Genomic DNA, 26,305 nt, shown 5'->3' on the forward strand with positions numbered 1-26,305 from the left:
CAGGGGCTTTAGCTGCCATTTTGTTATAGACATTCCTGACAGCCCTCCAGCCAGGTAACGTGTCCAGTATATATTATATTATTATTATATAGGGGAGAGGGGACTGTACAGTGATATATGAGGAGGAATAACACAGCTCCCAGCACACACTGATATGTGGTATTATTATTATATAGGGGAGAGGGGACCGTACAGTGATATATGAGGGGGAATAACACAGCTCCCAGCACACACTGATATGTGGTATTATTATATAGGGGAGAGGGGACTGTACAGTGATATATGAAGGGGAATAACACAGCTCCCAGCACACACTGATATGTGGTATTATTATATAGGGGGAGGGGACCGTACAGTGATATGAGGGGGAATAACACAGCTCCCAGCACACACTGATATGTGGTATTATTCATATATAGGGGAGAGGGGACTGTACAGTGATATATGAGGGGGAATAACACAGCTCCCAGCACACACTGATATGTGGTATTATTATTATATAGGGGGAGGGGACTGTACAGTGATATATAAGGGGGAATAACACAGCTCCCGGCACACACTGATATGTGATATTATTATTATATAGAGGAGAGGGGACAGTACAGTGATATATGAGGGGGAATAACACAGCTCCCAGCACACACTGATATGTGGTATTATTATTTTATAGGGGGGAGGGGACCGTACAGCCCCTGGCACACACTGATATGTGGTATTATTATATTGGAGAGAGGGGACCATACAGTGATCTATGAGGGGGAATAACACAGCTCCCGGCATACACTGATATGTGGTAATATTATTATATAGGGGGGAGAGGACCGTACGGCCCCTGGCACACACTGATATGTGGTATTTTATATAGGGGAGTGGGGACCATACAGTTATATTTAAGGGAGAATAACACAGGTACAGGCACACACTGATCTGTGGTATTATTATATAGGGGAGAGGGGACTGTACAGTGATATATCAGAGGGAATAACACAGCTCCCGCCACACACTATGTGGTATTATTATTATATAGGGTAATCATTCCATGTCAGTTCACCCAGGCCATGACTCCCACTGACTCAGCGTTTCATGAAACTTTGTACACTTGATACTAACACATATCTACAAACCCATGTAAAATGTTTCTTCTCTAGCCCTCATAGTTTTTGAGATATAGGGGGTGAAAGTTTAAAAAAAATTGCTCAGAAATGCCACTCCTGATGCTCCGTTTTTATGTGAGGTGTATGTGGAAAAAGATTCCTATCTCAGTGCCTAATCCGCATATCACTTTGAAATTTTGGCCCTTTGTCAATCAGAATATGGATATTCCTGAAAAAAATGTTTATCAACCTTGCCCGACTTTGACATTCATTATACGTTCCTTTACTTCATTCTTAATAATTTTTTGGTGCTAATAAAAAGGTGGGTTCAATATGCATTATCAACCTAAGGCAGATGAGTTATGTCCCTTTTTTTTTTAAATTGAACCTTAAAGTATATTTTATAAGCCTATGAAAGAAAATGGGATTTTGATTGCCTGTATGAGTATTTTAATGTTTAATTAAAAATCTCTCTTTAAAAATAAAAATTACCATTAGGTATAATTTTGCTCGCCTATGGAGTATTTTAATTTGTATATTTTGGGGTGTATTCAATTAGCCTGCGATTACACGTTGTCATGGGAAAAACTGCTATTTTACAGTGAAAACCCCGTATTCAATTTGCCGCAATAATTTATCATCGTGAATTTTACCTCAAATTTCACTTCACCTACTATAAGCAGGTGCAAAGTTGGGAAACATACCTATTTTAATGTAAAAATGTCAGGATTTGGTTCAGAACCACTGGGACAGCTACCCCCCCTCCAATGACTAATTGGGCACTTTGACGTTTTTAATCATTTTTAATTGGCCAATAACGACATGTCGTTTTTGGGTTAAAAGAGTGCACAGTTATGGAATTTTCGGTTCAACTATGGGACAGGTATATTAGGGCGCTTTATGAGTGAACCAAGTGTTTTTAGTCTTGCAGGTGGGAGTAGTCAGTCTTTTCTCTTTCTTCCACTAGGGGACACTGGAGGTGCTTACGCTGGGGTATAGAGGCGTGGATAGCTGGAGCTGGCACTTTAATTAATTTAGAAGTGTGAAGCTCCTCCCCCTCTATTCCCCACCAGCCCTCAGTTTACAAAATGTGCCATCGGAGCTGGTCACAATTTGCTGTGCTCCAGCAACACATATGTTTATTGTTTTCTTTTATTTAGGATATTTATTTATTTATTTTCCTACATCTTTTACATTTACTAAGTACCCTTCGCCACCTCTCTAAAGGTGGGGTCCGGGTACCTGGCGCCCTGTTCTTAGAAGAACAGGAAGGAGTGCACAGGGCTTATTAAAAAAGCACTGACAGCTCCTTTATCGCCACAGCACATCTCTAACACAAGAGCAGAGTGTGCTGCAGCTGAGAGAGCCGCCGGGGAGCGCAGTGAGTATGGCTGCGCGTCTCCCCCCTCCCTCCCCCCCCTCCGGCGCCTAACCGCCCTATGTTGTATGCAGCACTATAGCGCTGCTTCACTCCTTCAGTCGCGGCGAGCAGCCGTTAATTGACGGAGTCTGTGAGCGCCGGGCTCCCCCGTTAAGCGGTGGGCAGCCAGGTTAGCGCGGCAAGCCTGGATGAAGTCGGGGGGCGGAGCTTAGCAGCGCGGGCTCTCTTCCCTACAACGCTGGTTAGAGCAGCGCTAGGCTCTCTATCTAACAAGTCTCCCCTCTCCCCGTTAGTTTACAATGTAGAGGGGCTGACAGGTGCCGCAGCCAGCGTTACACAGGCGCCCCTCCCCCCGCTAGTAGAGCGGCAAGTAGCGGGGCAGTCAGAGAGGAATAGTTAATATATGGCCAGCGTTAAGCAACCATATTGCATGCCTCAGGGGCGGACCAGGCGGGCTCTCTATCTCTCTATACGCGGCAAGCGGCTGTTACAACAGCGTGGCTGCCGGTTTTTTTTTAACACACTAACTGCAACTATCCTCATTACAGGAGAGTGCAGAAGCCACACACTGGGCAGAAGGATTGATTCTCCTAGCACACACCCCTTCTACAGGATCCTTTCCAAAAGGGGCTGACTGAGGTGTACAAAGTGCAGGGAATCTGAATTATTGGGAGGAGTGGTGTGAACTCCTCTGTTTCTCACTAGCCTTCTGTCTCTGTATTCTGTCTGTTTATTCATAGAGTCTGATTCTGTGTGAGTGGCTGTATGTGTATATACCTATGTCTGGACTATGGCTTATTAGAAAATGTTTGTTCCAAATGTAACAACATACTAAGCCGAATGCTGCTGGCACCACGCTATGTGATGCTTGTTTAGTAACCGAAGGGGCAGCGCAGACGGTGCACTACGCCCTGGGGTGTGGAGTTTGTGTGTTCTCGCTGTGCTTCCGTGGGTTTCCTCCCACTATAGATACCATTATAATCCTCTGTGGCTATTGCGGTCTCACCTACTCCTGCATGTGCCGCTGACATGGCAGGAGTTATGGCGGCTGTATTGTCTGAATTAACGACCAATAGGAGGTTAACCAACTATCTGAACTGGTACAGATTGTGTACCGCTTCTACATTGTCCTCCACTGCCTATCATAAGCCTGCACTAAGCATCCTCTGCCGACTGTCCTCCAGTCAAATGAGGAACCCCTCACAGCTCTGCGCCGCTCTACTTAGAATCTGCCTCTCAGGCAGTGGAGCCTTTTTAATTCTAGCGGTCAGGCAGATCCTTAATGTACCTGAGGAAGTAGTCCCTGCAGCTCAGCTAGAGCTTCTAGAACAGCTTTCTGTGGCCTGGAAACAACTGGATAAGCGGCTCCAAATCCATGTCATTTCCCTTCCAGCTATCCATTTCCATCATCCATGATGGAACATTGGGAAACACCTCCTCCTGTAGAAAACGCTTCCTTTGCCAGGTGCTACGTTAATTTAGGACTCTTCTGCTAGTGATTTGGAACAACACTGCGATCCAATTTACACTGCAGCAGGAGCCCAATTTAGACCTACGCCTGTTAGCGCTTCGGTTATCTATGCTGTAATTTGCTGGGTGGACCAGTTGATTAGGGGCTTGGATACTTCCAGAGCAGGGTTACGATTACTAGCAGAACTCTGTGAGTCAGCAGTTTACATGCTCTGGCTTCTCTTTAGAACGCACAAATCGTTCGCCTTTTACTAAAGATTTCCATGGAGAAAAGCAAAACTGAGTTTTGTCTCAATATTTTCATGCACCAGCTTAATGGGTTTTAAAAATGACCAGGGTTTCCAGAGAGACAGATCAGTGCTCGTATGTCCGTTTTTGCTATTTCTTCCCGCAGTGTTCTCTGCTTACTCTCTTGGCAGGCGGATGCAGAATCCAAACGGGCTGTTGAGGGTCTACGGTTCACATATGCTTTTTAGTCCAGAACTGGACAAATGGATATCCCAAGACAAGTAAGTCTTCTCTCTTCCCTTTGAATGCTTCGCAGGAGGACTTACAGGTCCCTCATTTCATTCCTTTCGTGCCCATCCCTTTTGTTAAAGGGCCAGAGATACCCCCTCGCACATTAGGGGTGGCAGAGGAAAAGGTTGCCCACATACAGTTACACGTCGACAGGATCAAAGACCAGTCGACCAACAGGTGGCTGACTGTCTCCCATCCCGCCTGGGATCTCCTGCGATGGGACTTTGCTTTCCGTGCGGTTCCGAATAGCTTTCGAGCTTTCCACTCCACATCGGTTCTTTTCTACGAGTCTGCCGGTGTCCACAGACAAGGCCCCTATTAAACCTAAAGTCTTAAACCAATATCTTAAACTGTAGCATTTCACTATGGAGTCGCTTCAGTCTGTCATTGCAAGCTTGGAACCGGCAGAGTTTCTCTGTATATAAAGGATGCGCATCACCATGTCCCAAATTGGGAACCGCATCAGGCTTTACAGCATTTTGCGATTTTGCAAACTCACAATCAGTTTCGGGCGTGGCTGTTCGGGTTATCCTCGGCTCCCCGTGTTTCCACTAAGTTTGTCTGTCATGACGACTAGTTAATCAAGGCTCCGTCGGAATCACTTCTCTTGGACTATGACTTACTGACATCATCAATTTCTAGATACCCAATCTGAGTCCGTCCGAAAGACTCCAGTTCTGGGGATGGTCCTAGATATGACATTACAGAGGATTTTCCTTCCGGAAGACAAGGCCCGGAAAATCCAGTTGCTCTTTCAGCTAGCCCTAGGATCAAGGAGGGTGTCCTTGCTTCTTGGTCTTCGTCTCTTGGGGAGGATGTTAGCTGCTTTCAAGGCACTACAATATGGACAATTCTACTTCCGAGTATTCCAACTGGCCCTGCTAACACAGGGGTCAGGGTCTCGCCTGCATCTATATCAACTAATCCATTTGGCCCCGGTAACCAGGGTGGTACTCCTTGGGTGGATATGACAGGCGCCAGCCTCCGAGGATGGGGAGCTGTTGTCCTCGTCTATCACTTTCATTGGTGGTCCCTACAGAAAAGACAGTGGCCCATAAATGTTGGAACTCAGAGCAGTTTCCCATGCTCTGCTAGAAGCAGCGCAGTGTCTAAGGTCTCTTCCTGTACGAGTTCTGTCAGACAACGCGACGGCCGTTGCTTACATCCACGCCGGACCGGCAATCGTAGTCGCATGGCAATGAGAGAAGTATCTCAGATTCTCTAGTGGGATGAGAGTCAGTCAAGTAATCTTGTCGGCAGTATTCATCCTTGGAGTGGACAACTGGAAAGCAGATTACCTAAGCTTCATCCACACGCGTTTCACGCACTGGGGTCGTCTTTAGGCGGACCTCAGGGCGTCTCGATTTAAACATCAGTGACCAAGATACGTGTCAAGAACTCTGGATCCGCAGGCAGAGGCTGCAATTCCATGGACCTACGACATGGTTTACCTGTTTCCTCCGATTCCACTAATTCCTCGTCTACTAAAACTAATAAAACACGAATCGGCCTTAGTCATTCTCGTGACACCAACCTGGCCTAGGAGGAGTTGGTTCTTCGGTTTTTCTTGGCAGTCGATCCGGGCCACTTCCTCTTTGTCCGGACCTTCTGCAGCAGGGTCCTTTAGTCCACCCCAACTTAGCACAACTGCGTGTAACGTGGTGGCTCTTGAATCCGATATCTTAAGACAGACGGTCATCCCAGACTCGGGTATTCCCACCATGCTACGCGCCAGGAAACCAGTTTCGGCTGCGCATTATCATTGCATAGGGTGTTACAGTTGGGGCCTTCCGTTAGGGGTGTTTCGTTCTCCCGTTTTTACGTCTTTCCAAATGAGATTAGATTCTAGTCTTTGCCTAGGATCATTAAAATTGCAAATTTCTGCTCTTTCTATTTTCTTTCACTGCAGGTTGGGCCTCCTTCCGGCGATGCAGTCATTCTTCAGGGGGTGTTGCGGGTGCAGCCACCTTTTGTACCACCTATGGCTCCCTGAGTCTTGGTATTTTTATTTTTTGTTTCTTCAGTCTTCCATGTGTGAACCTCCCAAGAGGTTGATATTAAGTATTGTCTTGGAAGACGGTCCTCCTCCAGGCTTTAGCTACGGCTCGCAGGAGTTTGAATTGGGTGCTCTGTCTTATAGGCCTTGTGTTTCATGATGCTAGGGTGGAACTCAAGATGCACGCTACTTTCCTACCTATGGTTGTGTCTGTTTTTCACATAAATTAGCCTATTGTGGTACCTTCTTTGGTACGGGACTCTGGTGTTTCTTCTACCCTAGATGTGGTTAGAGCTCTTCGCCTCTGTTGCTTGGACGACGTCCTTACGCGAGTCTTAGTTGTCCTTTTTATAAGGCTGTTCGGAAGGGTTGGCCAGCATCCAAACAGGATTGGCATGTTGGCTTAGACTGACAATCTGTCAAGCTCTTCTCAGCAATGATCGTCAGTCTCCTATGTCCGTGTCGGCTCATTCCACACGTTCTGTGGGTACGTCGTGAGAGGCACGTAGGGGTGCCTCAACTTTACTATTGTGCCGTGCAACCACTTGGTCATCGGTGCTCACTTTTGTAAAGTTTTATAGATTGATACATTTGCGGTTTCAGCATCATGTTTTGCTGCCTTGTACTGCAGGTTCCTCAGAGCGCTCCCGCCCGTGGGGAAAACTTTGGGACGTCCCCAGCGTAAGCACCTCCAGTGTCCCCTAGTGGATGAAAGAGAAAATGGGATTTTGGTACTTACCGGTAAATCCTTTTCTCTGATTCCACAGGGGACACTGGACGCCCACCTCAGCGCTCTTCGCCTGTCTGTTCCGTTTGTTCCATATGTTGTATGGTTTTGTTGTTGTGTGATATTCTCTTCCTTTCACTCCCTTTTTTCTGCATCTCCTCTCGGTCTTCATTTTCTAAACTGAGGGCTGGTGGGGAATAGAGGGGGAGGAGCTTCACACTTCTAAATTAATTAAAGTGCCAGCTCCAGCTATCCACGCCTCTATACCCCAGCGTAAGCACCTCCAGTGTCCCCTGTGGAATCAGAGAAAAGGATTTACCGGTTAGTGCCAAAATCCCATTTTTGCACTTTTTTTTTTTAAAGTCCCCTAAAATGACACAAATATATGCTTGTATCCATTTTTATGTACCCTGAATTTAATGAGAGCACTTATTTTGCTGAAAAAATACACTTCAAAACCGTTATCCTATGTTAGTTTGGCATTTTTCGGGGTACAGGCTGATTTCCCCATTTTCATCTACACTTTTCAGAGTAAGAACTTTTGCGCAAATCCTGTTTTTGTGATTTTGGAATTGAATAGGTGTAAAAACGGGAGCGCGCACACCCACGAAAATCATATATAAAAGACTTACCAGGACCTAGTTACTTATTTACATGGGCGTAGCCAGAGGTATGGGGGCCCCATAGCAAAATTTCCTTGGGGGCCCCCAGCCCCATAATACTTACCCCCCTGCCTCATAATACTTACCTCCTCCTGAGCCCAGCGCTCCGCTCCGTATCTCCTCACTGAAGCTGGGAGGAGGCATGGACATGATCAGGGGATGTAATTATGGCCATGCCTCCTCCCAGCTTCTAATGGTGCGCACACACGGAGCGATCAGTCAGCGATAATGATATCACTGACTGATTGCCCTGCACCCTCATGGTGTGCTGGATGATCGATATCCATCATCCAGCCCATCACCAACCCAGCAACGACGGGCCAGCGAAAACTATTCTTACGTGATTCAGAATGAAGTTCAAGGGTATCATTGGACGAACAATGGTTGTACACTGCACCCAGATGTAATCTACGCTCATGTTCCCCAGTCTGATGACCTGGTCATCACAAGTGCCTGAGTCTTGTCTGATGATTTGGAGCATGATGTAGCATTTGTGCACAGAACACAGTAAGTAATTATTCAGTACATCAAGGAAAACATTCCTGCCGTCAAAAAATTGTGTTACTTCAGTCATGGGTGTGGTGGGCAGTATAACAATTGCAAATAAAATTCTCAACTTGTGCTGCCATGGTCGAGACTTCACTTTGAAAGCATCATGGGCATTTTTTGCAACCAGTGCCTATACAAATAAAAGAAATACCACTCCACTAGCGCTGGAAGGGTCAATACATATTATAAGTTCTTTAGTTCCATTTAATGATTTCCAACTCCCAGGGTTGATATACTCCACCTCTCAAACATGTAGTTCACAACCGAGAAAAGAGAGATAAAAAAATACCATACATAGTGCAGTATTATAAATGGACAAAGAAGAAATGTAATAACAATCTAGGTAAATTACAGAGAGGTCACATAAAAACAGAATAAAATGGTAGTCATCCACAGGTTATACTGTATCCATATGTGGCTAGAATGTTAACTATTACCGGCTGTAGGTGAGAACTGGCAACGGTCAGTTCTTATGAGCGTATGTATCAAGAGAATCTCCCCGGCTGCAGCAACAGGTCTATAGTTGCAATGGTGAGGCTCAGACGCGGCCGCTCATCTAGATCTCAGCGGTCTCCGGTCACATGACTATCTCCTCCCGATCACGTGACATGTTACGTCTATAGTTGCCATGGTGAGGCTTAGACGCGGCCGTTTGTCTGTATCTCGGTGGTCTCTAGTCACAATACTAAACGTCAGACGCTTTACACAAGAGTGAGAAGTTCTCACGATACCTGTCTGTTGCCATAGCGCTCTTAGGCGTCCCTTATCCTCCTGCCTCTCACATTGTTAGCAAACAGTCCACGTATGTAAAGAGATCACTAACTCGATTTCATATATTTCTACTGATCCCTTTTTCTTAGGAGGAGGTAAGCTTTAGTCTCAGATCGGGATTTCATTAAAGTGCATCATATATATCATCGTATATAAAACAAGAGTAATTTAATATAAGTACACATAAAACATCCAAATATAGTACATATAATATAGCATCTGTGTATAAAATGTTAAATATGAAGATAGCACCAATATTATTTCTGTATTCCCTATATTTCTAACCATAAATATCTAAAAAGCATCATAAAAACCACTTTATCCCAAAATCTATGTTGAGACCTCCTGGTTGTAAGGTTCCCAAATCATAAATTGTGCTCATCCTTGCTTTGGCCAATTGGCTAGTTAAATCTCTTCGTAGCCAATGTCCTTTCACCCATTACAAGCCCAAAAAGCATTTAATAGCAGAGGTAGAGCAATTATTATGTTGTTTAAAATGACTAGAAAGAGCATGAGAGTCCAGGGCTTTTTTATGTCTCTCCTAAACGCACTTTATTGCCACCAGCCACGATAAATGTTGTGATGGCATTGGTGCAACAATTAATCCTCTGGTTGCCAGAGAGAGCCCACAGAGACTAACAGGTGATCTGATTGACTCAGCTGAAAAAGTCTTACATGTCTGCAAGTCAAGAATTGCAAATATAAAGTTACGTCTAATATCAAAAGAAACACGCAAGCAGCTGCAAGACCGATTTTCCCAGGCAAAAACCGTACCTGGTACAAGAGGATTTCATCACTTCTCCCCTATATCTGAAGTCTCCATAGGAACAAAGTGACTCTGGTCAGATAAAAACTTCTGTTCCATTTTCCATTTCTCAGATCAGAACAATCCAACACCAGTCATTATGTCACAGATCTGTACAGATTCATACATAGCATGTGTTTACGATAATCGTTGTGTTTTTTGGATAAGATGAGGAGGAATGTGATGTTGAAGTTAAGTTCATGCACACCTATGGCCCTCCGCGATCATTTCACTGGCCTCTACAGAAGAAAGAAGACATCTGTTATGTTCCTATGTGCTCTATAATTTCCTCTGTCAGTCCTCCTATCATGAAGGGTACTGGGAGGATGTATTACTTCCCTGAAAAGGAAGTTGATTATGTACAATGGCAGTACAGTCTCATCTTCAGTTAGACATCAGGCATCTCGGGTCAAAAACAAGTAAGATTAATAAGCTGATGTATTTAAAACGGCTTTTAGTGTGTGTGCTCGCTCCTGTTTTCGCACCTATTCACTTCCAAAATCGTAAAAACAGGATTTGAGTAAACATTCTTGCTGTGAAAAGTGTAGGTAAAAATGGGGATATCAGCCTGTGCCCCAAAAATTGCAAAACTAACGTAGGATAACAGTATAGAAATGTATTAGAGGTCATATTAAATAGACTTGGGATACTTAAATTCAGTCAAATGGCTGTTATTTGCATTTGAAAAAATACAACAAAATGATAAAAAGCTTTTTTTTTCAGCAAAATAAGTGCTCTCATTACATTTAGGATACATAAAAATGGGTATAAATATATATTTACGTGATTTTAGGGGAATTAAAAAAAAAAGTGCAAAAAGACTACTCCTACCTGCAAGACTAAAAACACTTGTTTCACTCATAAAAGCACCCAAATATACCTGCCCCATACCTTGAATCCAAAATTCCATCACTTTTCTCTTTACCATCCCAAAAAAAAGACTTTACTGCTGATAAATTATTGTGGCTAATTAAATAGGGGTTTTTCACTGTAAAATAGCAGTTTATTGCATGAAAATGTGTAATCGCGGGCTAATTGAATACCCCCCTATGTGTAATGGGAAACATGCACATATATACTGTATATAGAAATATACAAATTAAAATAAAATACTCCCCTGATGTGCAAATATATACCTAATGGTAATTTTTGTTTTTAAAGAGAGATTTTTAATTAAACATTAAAATACTCATACAGGCAATCAAAATCCCATTATTTTAGCAAAGGAATGTATAATGACTCTCAGAGTCGGGCAAGGTTGATAAAACATTCTTTTCTGGAATCTCCATATTCTGATTGACAAAGGGCTAAAATTTCAAAGTGATATGTGGATTAGGCACTGAGATAGGAATGTTTTTCCACATACACCTCACATTAAAAAAATTGCTCAGAAATACCACTCATGATGCATTGTTTTTAACTTTGTCCCCCCTATATCTCAAAAACTATGAGGGCTAGAGAAGAAAAAATGTACATGGGTTAGTTGCTATGTGGTAGTATCAAGTGTACAAAGTTTCAGGAAAATATGAGTCGGTGGGTGTCATAATAATTTTTTTCTGGGTGATTTGACATGGAATGACACTGGGGGGAAAGGGGAGACTTACCGGTCACTTAGTGTTACATGTCTGTGTTACATGTGTTCTCTGTGATGTCTGTTATATTTATTCTATTTACTCCTAGACAGCCCTGCTCTGAGGAACCAGAGTCTTTATTATTATTTATTACACATTCTATATTCTCTCTGATTCACTGAGGATGGACAAGGACGGGAGTCACAGGACTGAGAGGATCTTACATCTCATCCTGGAGATCATTTACGAGCTAACTGGAGAGGTGAGGGGATCTGGGAGTGTCACAGTGACATCACTTATATCTATAGTAATAATACAGGGACATGACTGGGGAGGTGAGAGGATCTGAGAGTGTCACAGTGACATCACTTATATCTATAGTAATAATACAGGGACATGACTGTGGAGGTGAGGGGATCTGGGAGTATCACAGTGACATCACATATCTATACTAAGGAATTGGTATGAAATACCGCCGGCCGATTCGCGGCAGCCAGACATCAGCAGAGATCCCGGCAGCGGAACCCCGACAGCGCTGGAAATCCCGATCGTGGATAGGTGAGTATCTACTAACCTAACCCTAACTCTCCTTAGGGGTGCCTAACCCTAACCTCCACCCCAAGTGCCTAACCCTAATCCCCCCGCTAAGTGCCTAACCCTAACCACCCCCTTCCCCGTTGCCTAAACCTAAGTCCCCCGGGGGGGTGCCTAACCCTAACCTCCCCCCGGGGGTGCCTAACCCTAACCCTCCCTCCCCCTAGCCTAACCCTCCTGGGGGGGTGCCTAACCCTAACCTCCCCCGGGAGCCCTAAACCTAACCCACCCCCGCGGCTGTCCGCTGGCCGCGCCCGGCATCACTACGATCTGGATGCCGGGCACCGGTCTCCTGGCGTCGGGGAAATGCCGGGCGTCTACGTCTAGACGCCCGGCATTTCACCCTTGCCGGGATATGACAGTCGGGAAGCCGGCTGCCGGTATTTAGGCAGTCGGCTTCCCGATTGCATACCCTATACTAATAATACAGGGACATGGCTGGGGAGATGAGGGGATCTGGGAGTGTCACAGTGACATCACTTATATCTATAGTAATAATACAGAGACATGATTGGGGAGGTGAGGGGATCTGGGAGTGTCACAGTGACATCACTTATAGCTATAGTAATAATACAGGGACATGACTGGGGAGGTGAGAGGATCTGGGGGTGTCACAGTGACATCACTTATATCTATAGTAATAATACAGGGACATGACTGGGGAGGTGAGGGGATCTGGGAGTGTCACACTGACATCACTTATATCTATAGTAATAATACAGGGACATGACTGGGGAGGTGAGGGGATCTGGGAGTGTCACAGTGATATCACTTATATCTATAGTAATAATACAGGGACATGACTGGGGAGGTGAGGGGATCTGGGAGTGTCACTGTGTTATCACTTATATCTGTAGTAATAATACAGGGACATGACTGGGGGGTAAGGGGGATCTCGCAGTGTCACAGTGACATCACTTATATCTATAGTAATAATACAGGGACATGACTGGGGAGGTGAGAGGATCTGGGAGTGTCACAGTGACATCACTTATATCTATAGTAATAACACAGAGACATGACTGGGGAGGTGAGGGGATCTGGGAGTATCACAGTGACATCACATATCTATACTAATAATACAGGGACATGGCTGGGGAGGTGAGGGGATCTGGGAGTGTCACAGTGACATCACTTATATCTATAGTAATAATACAGAGACGTGACTTTGAAAGTGAGGGGGTCTGGGAGTATCACAGTGATATCACTTCTAGCTATAGTAATAACCGAGCAGCAGGTAGCCAGTCTCAGTCCCAGAGTCCTCACTGGAGTTGGGATTTAGTACATTGTATGTTCTTTTCTTTTTGTCACTGACACAAATATGTTAGATCTTTGTCAGGGGTTGGTTTTCTTGTGGACCCGGGGTGGATACAGGAGGAGACAGAGAATCAGAACTGTAGAAAAACTTGGGTTCTTTAATGAATGGAATGGTAGACATGAAAGAACCAAGCCCAGGACAAAAGTGAAGATGGGTCAGAGTCAAATAATAAGTCCAGCAGCAAATAATAAAATCCTGAATGAAGGTAACAGGAGTGGAGCGATAATGTTTAGGTATGTCCAGAGGGAAACAAGCTGTAGACAGGGGTCGATGCGGTAAGAAGGTAGTCTGGTTGGTGAGTGGGAATCCAACAGTAGTGGGAGGGGGAGTTGCTGATAGGTGCGGGGATTCCTGAGGCTGCCTGAAACCGGCAGGAAGCTAGGCAGAACCGAAGTCAGCAGCGTAGAGGAGCTCAGATAAATGTGAACAGACTGGGCTGATACACGTTGCACAGGCAAAGTAAGGGAGCTGTGAACTCCCTTAAATCCTCAACAGCAGAGCGTGATTGGCCGGACAGAACAGCTGACCTTTAGGGGATTGGTTCCCTAGGTCACATGGGCCAATGCAAGATGGCGGTGCCTATAGAACCGCAGAGTACAAACGCTGCGCAACACTCCCATGCTGGCATGGCCTACCAACAAGGAACCACAAGATGCACCCCGTGCCAGTCTCCATACTCCAGCACCGCCACCGGAAGGCCCACGCCAGAGTGCCCTAACGGGCAAAGACCGCAAACTTACCGGTAAGGAACCGCTGGTCTTGACCCCTTGGGAGACTCAACCTGTGTGTAGTATGTATATATATATATATCAGCCAAAAATCATAATATTCGGCCATTAACATATAGACTCATTAATACAAGTATGTCATATCCAATATATAATAAATAAAACAAAATTTATATCTGCATGAAATAATTCTCAGCCGTTCAAAACAGCAGAAAAATCACAAGGAAAGACTCCATACATTATTGTGCCGTCCCGCTGGGTGCCAACCCATCAGTGTCTGAAATCTCACTCCCACCAGCAACGTAATGGGAAGAAGCAATCCATGGGCCCCAAATACGATCATATTTGAGATTACAATTCTGCCTAGTATATAGAAATCGTTCATGCCCCACTACTTCATTTATCAGCCCACACCACTCAGCAAAGGTAGGGCCCCTAGATGCCATCCAAGTACGGGCAATACAAAACTTGGCCAGAGTCAATGCATTAATTACATATTGGCCCGTTAAACGATGAACCCTGTTCAAGAGATCCAAACCAAAAATACGCATTTCAGGGAATATAAGGGGAATAGCACCTCCCGTGTTGGTGATACAGTTGGTGACTTGGGACCAAAACACCCGGACAGCAGAACACTCTCAGAGGAGATGCCAAAATGAGCACTGTGGAGTAGAACATTTAGGACACCTACCAGATGCACCAGACCCAAATCTACTCAGTAATAAGGGGGTAAGATACACCCTGTGTAATAAAAAGAACTGAATCTGTTGAAATCGCACTGCACAGGTGGCTTTTCAGCATTAAAGACCACTCTTCATCCTCTAATGGACCCAAATCATCCACCCATTTAAGTCTAAGCAGTAGTCTACTTGTATATTATGCAAATTAATGAATAGCCCCATTTAGGTGAGGTTTAATTGACCATTTAATGGTGTCTCCCCAATACTCAGGATTACACAGTAGTGAAAAAGACATCTGGTGAGTGTGAGACACCCAGCAGCCGTCCCCATGTGTCAGGAGGACTGAGCAGGACTCAGAGCCCCATCACGGTGCCTCCATCTCACTCACTAATACATGAGAGAGATAATGACCAGAAGATCGTGGAACTCTCCAACAAGATCATTCAGCCGCTGACTGGAGAGGTGACTGCTGGGATGGAACATTATACAGTAACACCAGGGGATGTGTCTGGGTGATGACTGGAGAGGTGACTGCTGGGAATGGGATATTATACAGTAACACCAGGGGATGTGTCTGGGTGATGACTGGAGAGGTGACTGCTGGGATGGAACATTATACAGTAACACCAGGGGATGTGTCTGGGTGATGACTGTAGAGGTGACTGCTGGGAATGGGATATTATACAGTAACACCAGGGGATGTGTCTGGGTGATGACTGGAGAGGTGACTGCTGGGGATGGGACATTATACAGTAACACCAGGGGATGTGTCTGGGTGATGACTGGAGAGGTGACGGCTGGTAATGGGACATTATACAGTAACACCAGGGGATGTGTCTAGGTGATGACTGGAGAGGTGACTGCTGGGAATGGGGACATTATACAGTAACACCAGGGGATGTGTCTAGGTGATGACTGGAGAGGTGACTGCTGGGAATGGGACATTATACAGTAACACCACAGGATGTTTCTGGGTGATGACTGGAGAGGTGACCGCTGGGAATGGGACATTATACAGTAACACCAGGGGATGTGTCTGGATGGTGACTGCTGGGAATGGGACATTATACAGTAACACCAGGGGATGGGTGTGGGTGATGACTGTATCATTGTGTGTGTCAGGTTCCTATAAGGTATTAGGATGTCATTGTCTTATGTCTCCATGCAGGAGGAAGAGTATATAGAGAAACACAGGGATCTATACAAGGACGTGATGATGGAGAATCACAGGCCCCTCACATCACTGGGTAAGAGGAGACTGTCATTTATTGTACAGGGGAGATTAGGTATGGGGGCCTCCTATATACACCCATCACCTGATAATCACATATATACAATGTACTCAGTCACTGTGTGTCTCCTACAGATGGACCCAGTAACAAAAAGACCCCAGAGAGATGTCCCCGCCCTCTGTATTCACAGGATTGTACAGAGGAGAATCACAGGATCCCACAGGAGCATCAGGTAGATGGGATTTAGGGTCTCTCCAATATACCAAAGTGACTGTCACTATATGATCTGTAGAGAAGCTGTGTGTGTCTAATATACTGATATTCTTTTGTTTTATTTCATGTAATTTAATCAGACTTCAATAATTTTTTTGTGTTGTGGGTTATTTAGGATGAAGGTCTGGCATTTATAAAGGTTGAAGTTTTACAGGGAGAAGACACGTATGTGACTCATATAAAGGCAGAAGATGTAGAGAGAGAAGAAGAGACGTATGTGACTGATAATATGGGAGAAGATATGGAGGATGAAGAAGAGACATATGTGACTCATATAAAGGCAGAAGATGTAGAGAGAGAAGAAGAGACGTATGTGACTGATAATATGGGAGAAGATATAGAGGGAGAAGAAGAGACGTTTGTGACCAATATGAAGGCAGAAGATATAGAGGGAGAAGAAGAGATGTATGTGACTGATATGAAGGCAGAAGATATAGAGGGAGAAGAAGAGATGTATGTGACTGATATGAAGGCAGAAGATATAGAGGGAGAAGAAGAGAAGTATGTGACTGACATGAAGGCTGCAGTTGCAGAGGGAGAAGAAGAGACGTATGTGAGGAGTGATCAGAAGTGTAAGGAGGAGGCAATTCCTACAGCTATCAGCACAGGTGAGTAATAAACACTTATATTAGAAGAAATACTTACATACACAATACTCATGCAGTAGTAACCCATAATAATAATCATATTGATTTGGTTACATTATTAGTATAATTTACCAAATTTCCAGGACCACAGTCAGGATTTTCCTCTACAGGTTGCAGACAATTAAAAATGTTGAAAAACATAAAGGTTAAGAGAGAACAGCCGAAGAAGTTTGACGTATTATGATGTTTCATTTTTATGCTGGCACTGAACCACCCTCTACCTCCTGGAATAGGCTCTCAAGCTGTGGAGCGATAACTTGGATTAATTTCTGGCTCTGTAGCCTTCTTACAGTATGCGGAACAGATGCCAATCTATTTCTCAGCAACTGATAGCGATGTAGCAGTGTGGGAGTTACCTGATTCAGGTGATTAACTGGATTCAGCGGAGATCGGCATGACAGGAACCACAGATGAGGTGAATAGCTCTATTGCAGAGATTAATGTGGCAGTGAGAACTGCCTTTGGTGATAAATGACAGGAACTTAGAACCAGTAGAAAACTTGGAGGAACTGGACTTGGACCGGCAGGAAGACTTGCCGAGTTGAATTGAAGAACTTTTGCTTTGACTCCAGACTGGAGTAACGTGGATTGAACTGAAGAACTTGGGCTTTGACTCCGGACTGGAGTAACGTGGATTGAACTGAAGATCTTGGGCTTTGACTCCAGACTGGAGTAACGTGGATTGAACTGAAGAACTTGGGCTTTGACTCCAGACTGGAGTAACGTGGATTGAACTGAAGAACTTGGGCTTTGACTCCGGACTGGAGTAACGTGGATTGAACTGAAGATCTTGGGCTTTGACTCCGGACTGGAGTAACGTGGATTGCGCTGAAGAACTTGGGCTTTGACTCCGGACTGGAGTGACGTGACAATGGCTGGAAGGAAATCAGGTAATGCAGAGATGAGGGCTAAACAGGGTAATCCGGAAATGCTGTGACAATGGCTGGAACTCAGGTACAAGCTGGATAGGTAATTGGAGATAACAGGTTCAGTAAGGAATGGGTAGGTTGGGGAACTTCAGGTTCAGGGAGGAATGGGTAGGTTTGGGAACTTCAGATTCAGGGAGGAATGGGTAGGTTGGGGAGCAGGAGTTGATCCACGGCAGGAAGCAAAGCAGGGTAACATGATGCAGGTTTACAGGGAGCCAGGGACCAACCAGGAGTAGGGTAAGCAGAGGAGCACAAGACTCGGGTCAGGAGCACAGGAACTCACTTGTAGCAGATGCTGAAACACACGAGTTGCACTGGCCTAGGAACTAGCCGGATTTCTGGATACTCCAGGTATAGCTGTAATCAGGACTTCTGGATTTGCCTGGAATTGCTGTAAGCAGGACTTTGGGATTGAACTGGTCTAGGAACCAGCAGGAGCCTGGGATACACTAGTACACAGAGAGGCAGCTAACACAAGCTGTACACCACGGGAAGTAACGAGATGTTCAGGCCCAGAATGCTTTCCGAAGTGGATGTACATACCTTGGGTCAGGCAGGAATTGGTGGAAATAGTCAGGTGGTCTGGCAGTAGCATTCTGAGTGGTGGAAGGCACAACATGCAGAGGGAGTAATCACCTCTGCAGCACTGAGAATCAGAACCACACCTGCGATTCTAATCAAGACTAGCAATGTTCACAGACAGAGGAGAGCCCAGGTGAATAATCACCGTGGAAGGGAATGCATACAGAGAAGTGCTGCAGCAAGCATGATCAGAGCAGATCCTCTAGGCAAATTACACATATAGATCTATGGAGACAGTTGGCAGTGGTAAGTCTACAGGCAAAAGGGTGAAAACTAGACAGGGTCATGACAAGTAGTAGTCAGCATTACCTAATTGGTTCCTTCCCATCGATCTATCAGACAAGCAGAATGTAACAAATTCCTAACCATGATATAATCCGGTTCAATACCATGACCGTTCTTCTCAGTCATATCTTGTGACAGGAGTTTTACACCTTATTGCTGTCTTTTTAGTTTACTCATGTTAATGTTATTTGATTGTTACTTTATTGTTGGACTTTAAATTACATTTGGTTCTTTCCCGAACATAACCTTAAAAGGTGATCGATAAGAGGTGGCCTAGGAGTAGTTCTTATACTCCGTAGTACTAGCAGTAAAGTCTCTAGACAAGGTTAAACTTTTTTCTTATAATTTGTGTAAGATGATATAATCAGCAGCTTCTTACTGCAGCTAAGAAAGCAATAAAAGGGCAGCACCAATTCCCCACAAATGATACAATTTTGAGTGAATATTTATTATCTTCAGTGTTTTAATTTTAAAATGATGATTCCTATAAAAACATAATGCATACAATAGTGCATTATCCAAATCCAATTAAAAATACAAAAACCCAATGTCCGTAGAAATGTGAATATTCATCTCCTTATTCCAGTGTTTATAGACAAGATCCATAGGTTAGAGAATTGCACGTCATCATAGTTTATAAGGATTAAAGACCCTAGCTTCACATTTATAATTTTATGGGCATGTCAGCGTCTTTATTGTCCTTCTCATTACCAAAGGGAATCTCCCCACAATTGTCATGCAAAGAAGAAGTGAAAGGATCTAGTGAAACCCTGTATGTAATTCACAAGTTCAATTTAAAATATAGAAATATGATTGTATTTGGATAATGCACTATTGTAGGCATTTATATATGTTTTTATAGGCATCATCACCATTTTGAAAATACAGTGATGAGAAGTAAAGATTCACTCCGCTTTATACTCAGTTCTTGATGGTACCAATTATCATTTTACCTTACCGCTTTCTTGTAGCCTGCATGGAGTATGTAATATGCTGTTTATACCCAGTAGCTTACACAATGTATGGAAAACATTTCTGTCTTTGACACTGACTTCCGAGATTCCATACCTGCAGAGAAACTCTTGCATTAGTTTCTTAGATGAAAATGTTGCAGTTTTTGCAGTGGCTGTTGATGCTTCTACTCAATTTGAGTTTACATCTACACACACCAATATATGCTGCAGATTACTGTATTATGGAAATGGGATACAATCAGTTTGTATTATCTTGAATGATCCCTTCTGTAGGAGGAATGTAAGATGGCTCTGTTGGTATTATTTTCCCTGGGTTCTTCCTTAGACATGTAAGACATAAAGCAGCTTTATTACTTGTTTGAGAATAGAAGCCGGGTGCACATCAATATATTCTCCTATCAGTTTACAGAACATCCTATCCCAACTGAGTTGTGTTCTACTGGTCTACCTTGTCCATCCTTGTCCAGTGGACTCCTGGCCATATCCTTTTAACTTCCATATACCTTTTTATTATGAGGAACGCAATCTTTGCATCTCGACTTGTCTTTGTTCATTAAGATTTTTCAAAAGCAGAACATCAACTAGTGATAAAATTTGACTTAGCAATTTTGTAAATTGCCATAAAGATCAAAAGTCATGTTCTACACCAAATGCGGATCTTGAGTTTCTGTCAATGTTTTGATTTGGCCAAAAGAGTTCTCCAGAATCTATTTGTGACCACTCCTATCTGTATAGAATATCAAGTTTAATTTTTTTTGAATGTCAAATCTGGTCTAGCAGTCAATATCTGGTCTTGATGTTTCAAACAGTCCTGTATCTGTACAAGCTTTGAATTTCCCCCTCTCCACCCTCTGGACAGCATTAGGCTTATATGGTAAAACTGTGGCTGGATTCAATGTTTTGCAACTTTTTCTGGTTAAACTTTGCAGGTGCTGTAAGGGCTCGCTCCCATCTGGTAATCCTGTGACACATATCTGAGAATTAAAATGAACAGATAAAACATGAGTTGTATACAAAGTGCATGAGCCAAAACTATGTCATCATTCTATCCTATGAGAAGAGCATATACTGCCAATGCTATCAAACACGTGTGGAGTAATTGTACCCCTGTGTTTAGTTGCACCCTACTATGCTGCAGGACTACTAGCATCTCCATGCTTTTGTGTGAGAACACCTGCAGTACATCCAGTGTTTATAGTTCACTACAGGTCAAAGGGATTTTCATAGTAGGGAATGACTAATGCTGTAGACCAGGGGCGGGGAACCTTTTTTCTGTCGAGGGCCATTTTGATATATATAACATAATTTGCGGGCCCGGTGCAGGCCGCGGTCCCTCAATTTGACGTCACACGGGGCAGGGCCACAATTGCCATTGATTACAGCAATACCCAGAGCATCCTGAGGATGCCCCAGGGAGGTGTAAGGACAGCAGTGTACCGTCAAAAGGGTCCTAAGGATGCTCCATAGATTCTGGCTGCAGGGTGCCATTCTGGGAACCCTGCTAACCAGATGAGGCTAGCAGAAAAAAGCTCAGAGGGCCTGACCAAATGATTCCCCGGGTCTTATACGGCCCCAGGGCCTGAGGTTCCCCACCCCTGCTATAGACTGTCAGATCTGCCTTAAGAGTGACAAAGGCTGTATAATCTGTGTGTTGAACTAGTAGTTTTTAACATGAAACACACCTAGTTCAGCCTCTAGTCTTAAAGGATATTGTGGAATTTTTGGTGCTGGTCTACCTTATTGTAACTAAACCACAACTGGGGCAACATTAGACTTTAGTACAATGTCTTGCCCATTTTTAGTCTAGACGAATAAAACCGAATTAAGACAGAATAAACTCAAGTCTAGGTGGATTTGGGGGTTTCGCCGGTTGGTTCACTATGAGGGGTAAATTTACTAAAGTGAGAATTTTTAGAAGTGGAGATGTTGCCCATAGCAACCAATCATATTTGAGCTATTCTATTCTAGAAGATGCTAGTTAAATGTAGTTAAATGTTATGTAGAATCTGGTTGCTATGGGCAACATCTCCACTTTATAAAACCCTCACTTTAGTAAATTTACCCCCTGAGCCTCTGAAGAGTTTCTAATAAGTCTTTTAATACTTATTCTCGGTATATATAAGAACACGCTATCTAGTGTGCAATTAGTAATACAGCCCCACTTACAGAGCAACTCTTTGCCAAGTAAATTAGTAGGGGCTCATGCTCTCCAAGCAAAGACTGATAGTAACTTCTCCTGGTGTAAGCAGAGGACATTGCTGCAACTTTCTGGTTGTGTCTATTGTAGAGATTGTTTGAACAGAGAGGGAGAATAAATGAAGATGTTAAAGCAGATTTGGCCGCCCCTGTATCATATCAACAAAGAAAGGATTAGTTAATGCCTGCAGTGTTATGTTTATCATCTGGTTAGGTATTTCTGCTAAGTGGTTCCTTCATTGGTAATAGGTTAAAGAACAGTAAGTGTAGGGCGTACAGACGTGCACAATAGGATAAAAAGCTGCCAAATTAACACCTGATTCTACCCAAACAGAATCGGAGTGCTACAGCCCATATATATATATTCATATCTTTCCATAGGCTAGAGAATCCACAGTATAACTCTAGTACATAATACACAGAAAAAATAGTGTATTACAGTTTTTAGGACTAGTGTAATCACGCAGATGTATGAATTCTATTAATGATTTCCATTTTCAGGGTGTGTTCCCCACCCTTTTGTAATATTCTTACTTCAATATAGATATTTGAGTGCATGGAAATATGGTAAGAAATATGGGAATTAGATACACAAGTATAGTGCAATCTAAAATTTCAGTTACAAATGGTACCTTTAGTCTTCTTAAATTTATCAATTTGAAGGTTTTTTTTTTTTAAATTAATCTTATTTCATTAAAACATTCATATTACCATAAATGTATTATATTCCCAACAGATGGCTGTAACAGAAGAAATATATCGCAGGAACATCTAATATATCTCCAGATCCTGAAATAAAAGAGAACATCAGACAAGATTCTCCAGTAGAAACCCCTATAACCTCAATTATACATCCAGTTCTTTACAGTACAGATATGTCATCTGATTCTTCTGATGTGTCTTGTACCAATATCTGTGTTACTAGGAGAACATCTATTACAGCTCTTAGAGAAGATAATCTATTACCCAATAATATAGATGCCACATGTTCTACAAAGAGAACAAAGGGTATTGCCCACCAGCCAGCTAATATACATGTGAAGCCATTTTCATGTTCTCAGTGTGGTAAAAGTTTTAGAAGTAAATCATATCTAGTCACACATCAGAGAACTCACACAGGTGAGAAACCATTTCCATGCTCTGAGTGTGGGAAATGTTTTACACAGAAAACAGCTCTTGTCACACATCAGAGAACCCACACAGGTGAGAAACCATTTCCATGCTCTCAGTGTGGGAAAAGTTTTAGAAGTAAATCACATCTTGTTCAACATGAGAGAAGTCACACAGGTGAGAAGCCATATTCATGCTTTGTGTGTGGGAAATGTTTTACATGGAAATCATACCTTGTCACACATCAGAGAAGTCATACAGGTGAGAAGCCTTTTCCATGTACTGTGTGTGGGAAATGTTTTACACAGAAAACAGCTCTTGTCACACATCAGAGAAGTCACACAGGGGAGAAACCATTTCCATGCTCTCAGTGTGGGAAAGGCTTTAGAGACAAATCAAATCTTATTAGACATCAGAGAAGTCACACAGGTGAGAAACCATTTCCATGTTCTGAGTGTGGGAAATGTTTTACACAGAAAACAGCTCTTGTCACACATCAGAGAACGCACACATGTGAGAAACCATTTCCATGCTCTCAGTGTGGGAAACGTTTTAGAAGTAAATCACAGCTTGTTCAACATGAGAGAAGTCACACAGGTGAGAAACCATTTCCATGTTCTGAGTGTGGGAAATGTTTTAGTACCAAATCTGTTCTTATTTTACATCAAACAGATCACACAGATTTGAAGCCCTTTTCATGCTCTGAATGTAGGAAATGTTTTCCATACAAATCAGATCTGGTTATACATAAGAGACATCACACAGGTGAGAAGCCATTTTCATGCTCTGAGTGTCAGCAATGTTTTACACGGAAATCATATCTTGTCACACATCAGAGAAGTCACACGGGAGAAATCCTTTCCATGACCTGAGTGTAGGAAATGTTTTGCACATAAATATCCCCTTGTTACACATCAGAGAAGTCACACAGGGGAGAAACCATTTTAATGCTCTGATTAAGAGAAATTACATAAGTCAGATCTTGTGGAATATTTACAGACATTTAAACTGGAAACTGTTTTGAGAGGGATATTTTGTTATCTATAGATCAAAACTCATGCACAATAATTTTCCAGAGATGTGCTCTTCATTCACTTTCATTTATTTTTGTTATATAAAGGGCAGAGCTGACATGGTTTGTGCTACAGTTCAAATTGTATTTTTTTGTTATCTTTTCTGTTACTATCCCACAAGATAATATCCACTAAATGTTGCGTTACAGTGTGTGTGGTCAATTGTATCACCCAAAATGGCATGAGTGCAGGAGAATATGGACAGTGCTCAAAGGACTTAGGGTAAATTCATATTGATGTGTAATTGAACATTTGGTCTAAATACCTATTAAACACGTTCTTAAGTGGCTAATCCTCCCTGCCAGCAATAGTCTGTCATATAAAACAAGGATGCCTGGTGCCCAGAGAAACATGATGTCATAGGTTTGTTTTCCAAAAAGAAATTGACTGACCAACACAAATCGTTCTTTGGTTAGTGGCACCATGACAATGACACCACAAGTGTGGGATAAGGACTGCCCTATATGTGGGTGTCCCTGATGCTCTGGGTGGAGCCTCTGTGTATATATATGTGTCTATAGTAAGAGCTTGCTCCCTGCTGTGCGTTTCTCTCCTGAGCACAGAGGACGATGCTATATGTACTGATAGTGTAATAAATACGGTGTAATATCTTCTAGTGTTATTCCATCTTTTGTATTGCTTTATATTATATTTGTGTTACATTAATGGGCTGTCATCACTCAGGGATGTGGGATATATTGTTATATTACTGTCCCTAGTGTCTATGATAGCACTAGCAAGGGGGTCTGTGTGACATCACTGGTGGGGGTGTGATGTAATAACAAGCATGGCTGGTGCCAAGAGGAAACAATGGAAATCAGATATCAGCACCACTGAGGTTACTTAATGCTACTACAGAGGGATACATCTGTGTGTATCACATACATGGCACAATCCATGTAATACATTGTGTGTACAGTCTGTAATGTGTACAGATCCTCCCAGTTCAGTCTTAAGATGGGTAACCACTGCCGACGGGATGATCAGTTAAGCTGTACACATTTTACTGATCGCCCACTAGACGTATTGTACTGATATCACTGCTGGGAGTGCATTTGAATTTGCCTACCCAGCTGTGACATCAGTCCCTACCAGCAAGTGTACGGGCGGTCGGCAGACTGACCGTACAGAGATGCGCTGATAACTGCAGATATATATCCCCCACCTGCAGTGCTGCACAGCCGATGCGATATGTCTATGAACAATGTCATTCACAGACATCAGGGGTACACACAGGCCAATACGTTCGTGATATATTGGCTGTTCAACTGAATGCGCAATATATTACCCAGTGTGTACACAGCTTTATTAGGGTGGAGATAAAGTAATTGTAAAGCCTGAACCCCAGACTATACAGGTCAGAGTTTCCTCCTGGTAATAGGTCAGTCACTGACCACTCACTGCCGGCTTCCTCCTGTCACTCCCCGAGGACTTCTGGTGACAGAAAGTCGGAGGATGTATAAGTGCACAGATAAGAGCTGTGATAGAGAAGGTCCTCCATCCCCCGCTCTCACCATTGTGCAGCTGTTACAGACTAAAGGAAGTAACCTGGTAACAGGTCAGTCACTGACCACTCACTGCCGGCTTCCTCCTGTCACTGCCCGAGGACTTCTGGTGACAGAAAGTCGGAGGATGTATAAGTGCACAGATAAGAGCTGTGATAGAGAAGGTCCTCCATACCCTGCTCTCACCATTGTGCAGCTGTTACAGACTAAAGGAAGTAACCTGGTAACAGGTCAGTCACTGACCAATCACTGCCGGCTTCCTCCTGTCACTGCCCGAGGACTTCTGGTGACATGAAGTCAGGGGATGTATAATGAGGGTGGTGTGATAAGTGCACAGGTAAGAGCTGTGATAGAGAAGGTCCTCCATACCCTGCTCTCACCATTGTGCAGCTGTTACAGACTAAAGGAAGTAACCTGGTAATAGGTCAGTCACTGACCACTCACTGCCGGCAGAAGAAAAAAAGGTGATAGTGAAGTGTAAAGAATAGATGTGTAAAGATAAATCAATAAGTGTTAATGAAATGAGAAATAATTAAAATGACAGATAAACAATTAGAAAAGTGATAAAAAATATCTATGTGAATTAAGTGGTGATGCCCTGAAAAAGGTCCAGCCAGAACAACTCCAGGGGCCC

At 43.4% G+C, this 26,305-nt stretch overlaps 2 protein-coding genes and 1 non-coding gene across 3 annotated transcripts in view; all 3 read left to right on the top strand.

The window, feature by feature from the left end:
• LOC148504715 (uncharacterized) lies at nucleotides 1-22,868 on the top strand. Its single transcript, XM_088448580.1, has 7 exons — nucleotides 1-54; nucleotides 11,655-11,807; nucleotides 15,136-15,327; nucleotides 16,034-16,112; nucleotides 16,232-16,329; nucleotides 16,486-16,978; nucleotides 22,720-22,868. Exons 2-7 carry the CDS (start codon nucleotides 11,730-11,732, stop codon nucleotides 22,779-22,781), a joined length of 1,002 nt encoding a protein of 333 aa, XP_088304706.1. The 5' UTR covers nucleotides 1-54; nucleotides 11,655-11,729; the 3' UTR covers nucleotides 22,782-22,868.
• LOC148504712 (uncharacterized) overlaps nucleotides 1-24,777 on the top strand; it is a 106,649-nt gene extending 81,872 nt beyond the window's left edge. Inside the window, exons 14-17 of the mRNA XM_088448570.1 lie at nucleotides 4,340-4,454; nucleotides 9,735-9,946; nucleotides 10,143-10,289; nucleotides 22,782-24,777. Coding sequence (XP_088304696.1) covers nucleotides 4,340-4,454; nucleotides 9,735-9,946; nucleotides 10,143-10,289; nucleotides 22,782-23,965 — 1,658 coding nt within the window. The 3' untranslated portion in view covers nucleotides 23,966-24,777. The remainder of the gene's footprint in view (nucleotides 1-4,339; nucleotides 4,455-9,734; nucleotides 9,947-10,142; nucleotides 10,290-22,781) is intronic.
• LOC148504716 (U5 spliceosomal RNA) lies at nucleotides 4,153-4,269 on the top strand. The gene has a single exon (XR_015869914.1). It is a non-coding gene; the product is annotated as a U5 spliceosomal RNA (small nuclear RNA).
• Nucleotides 24,778-26,305: the final 1,528 nt, after the last annotated feature.

This window comes from Taudactylus pleione, unplaced genomic scaffold (assembly GCF_031769625.1).
Source record: "Taudactylus pleione unplaced genomic scaffold, aTauple2 ptg000459l, whole genome shotgun sequence".
NCBI lineage: Eukaryota > Metazoa > Chordata > Amphibia > Anura > Myobatrachidae > Taudactylus > Taudactylus pleione.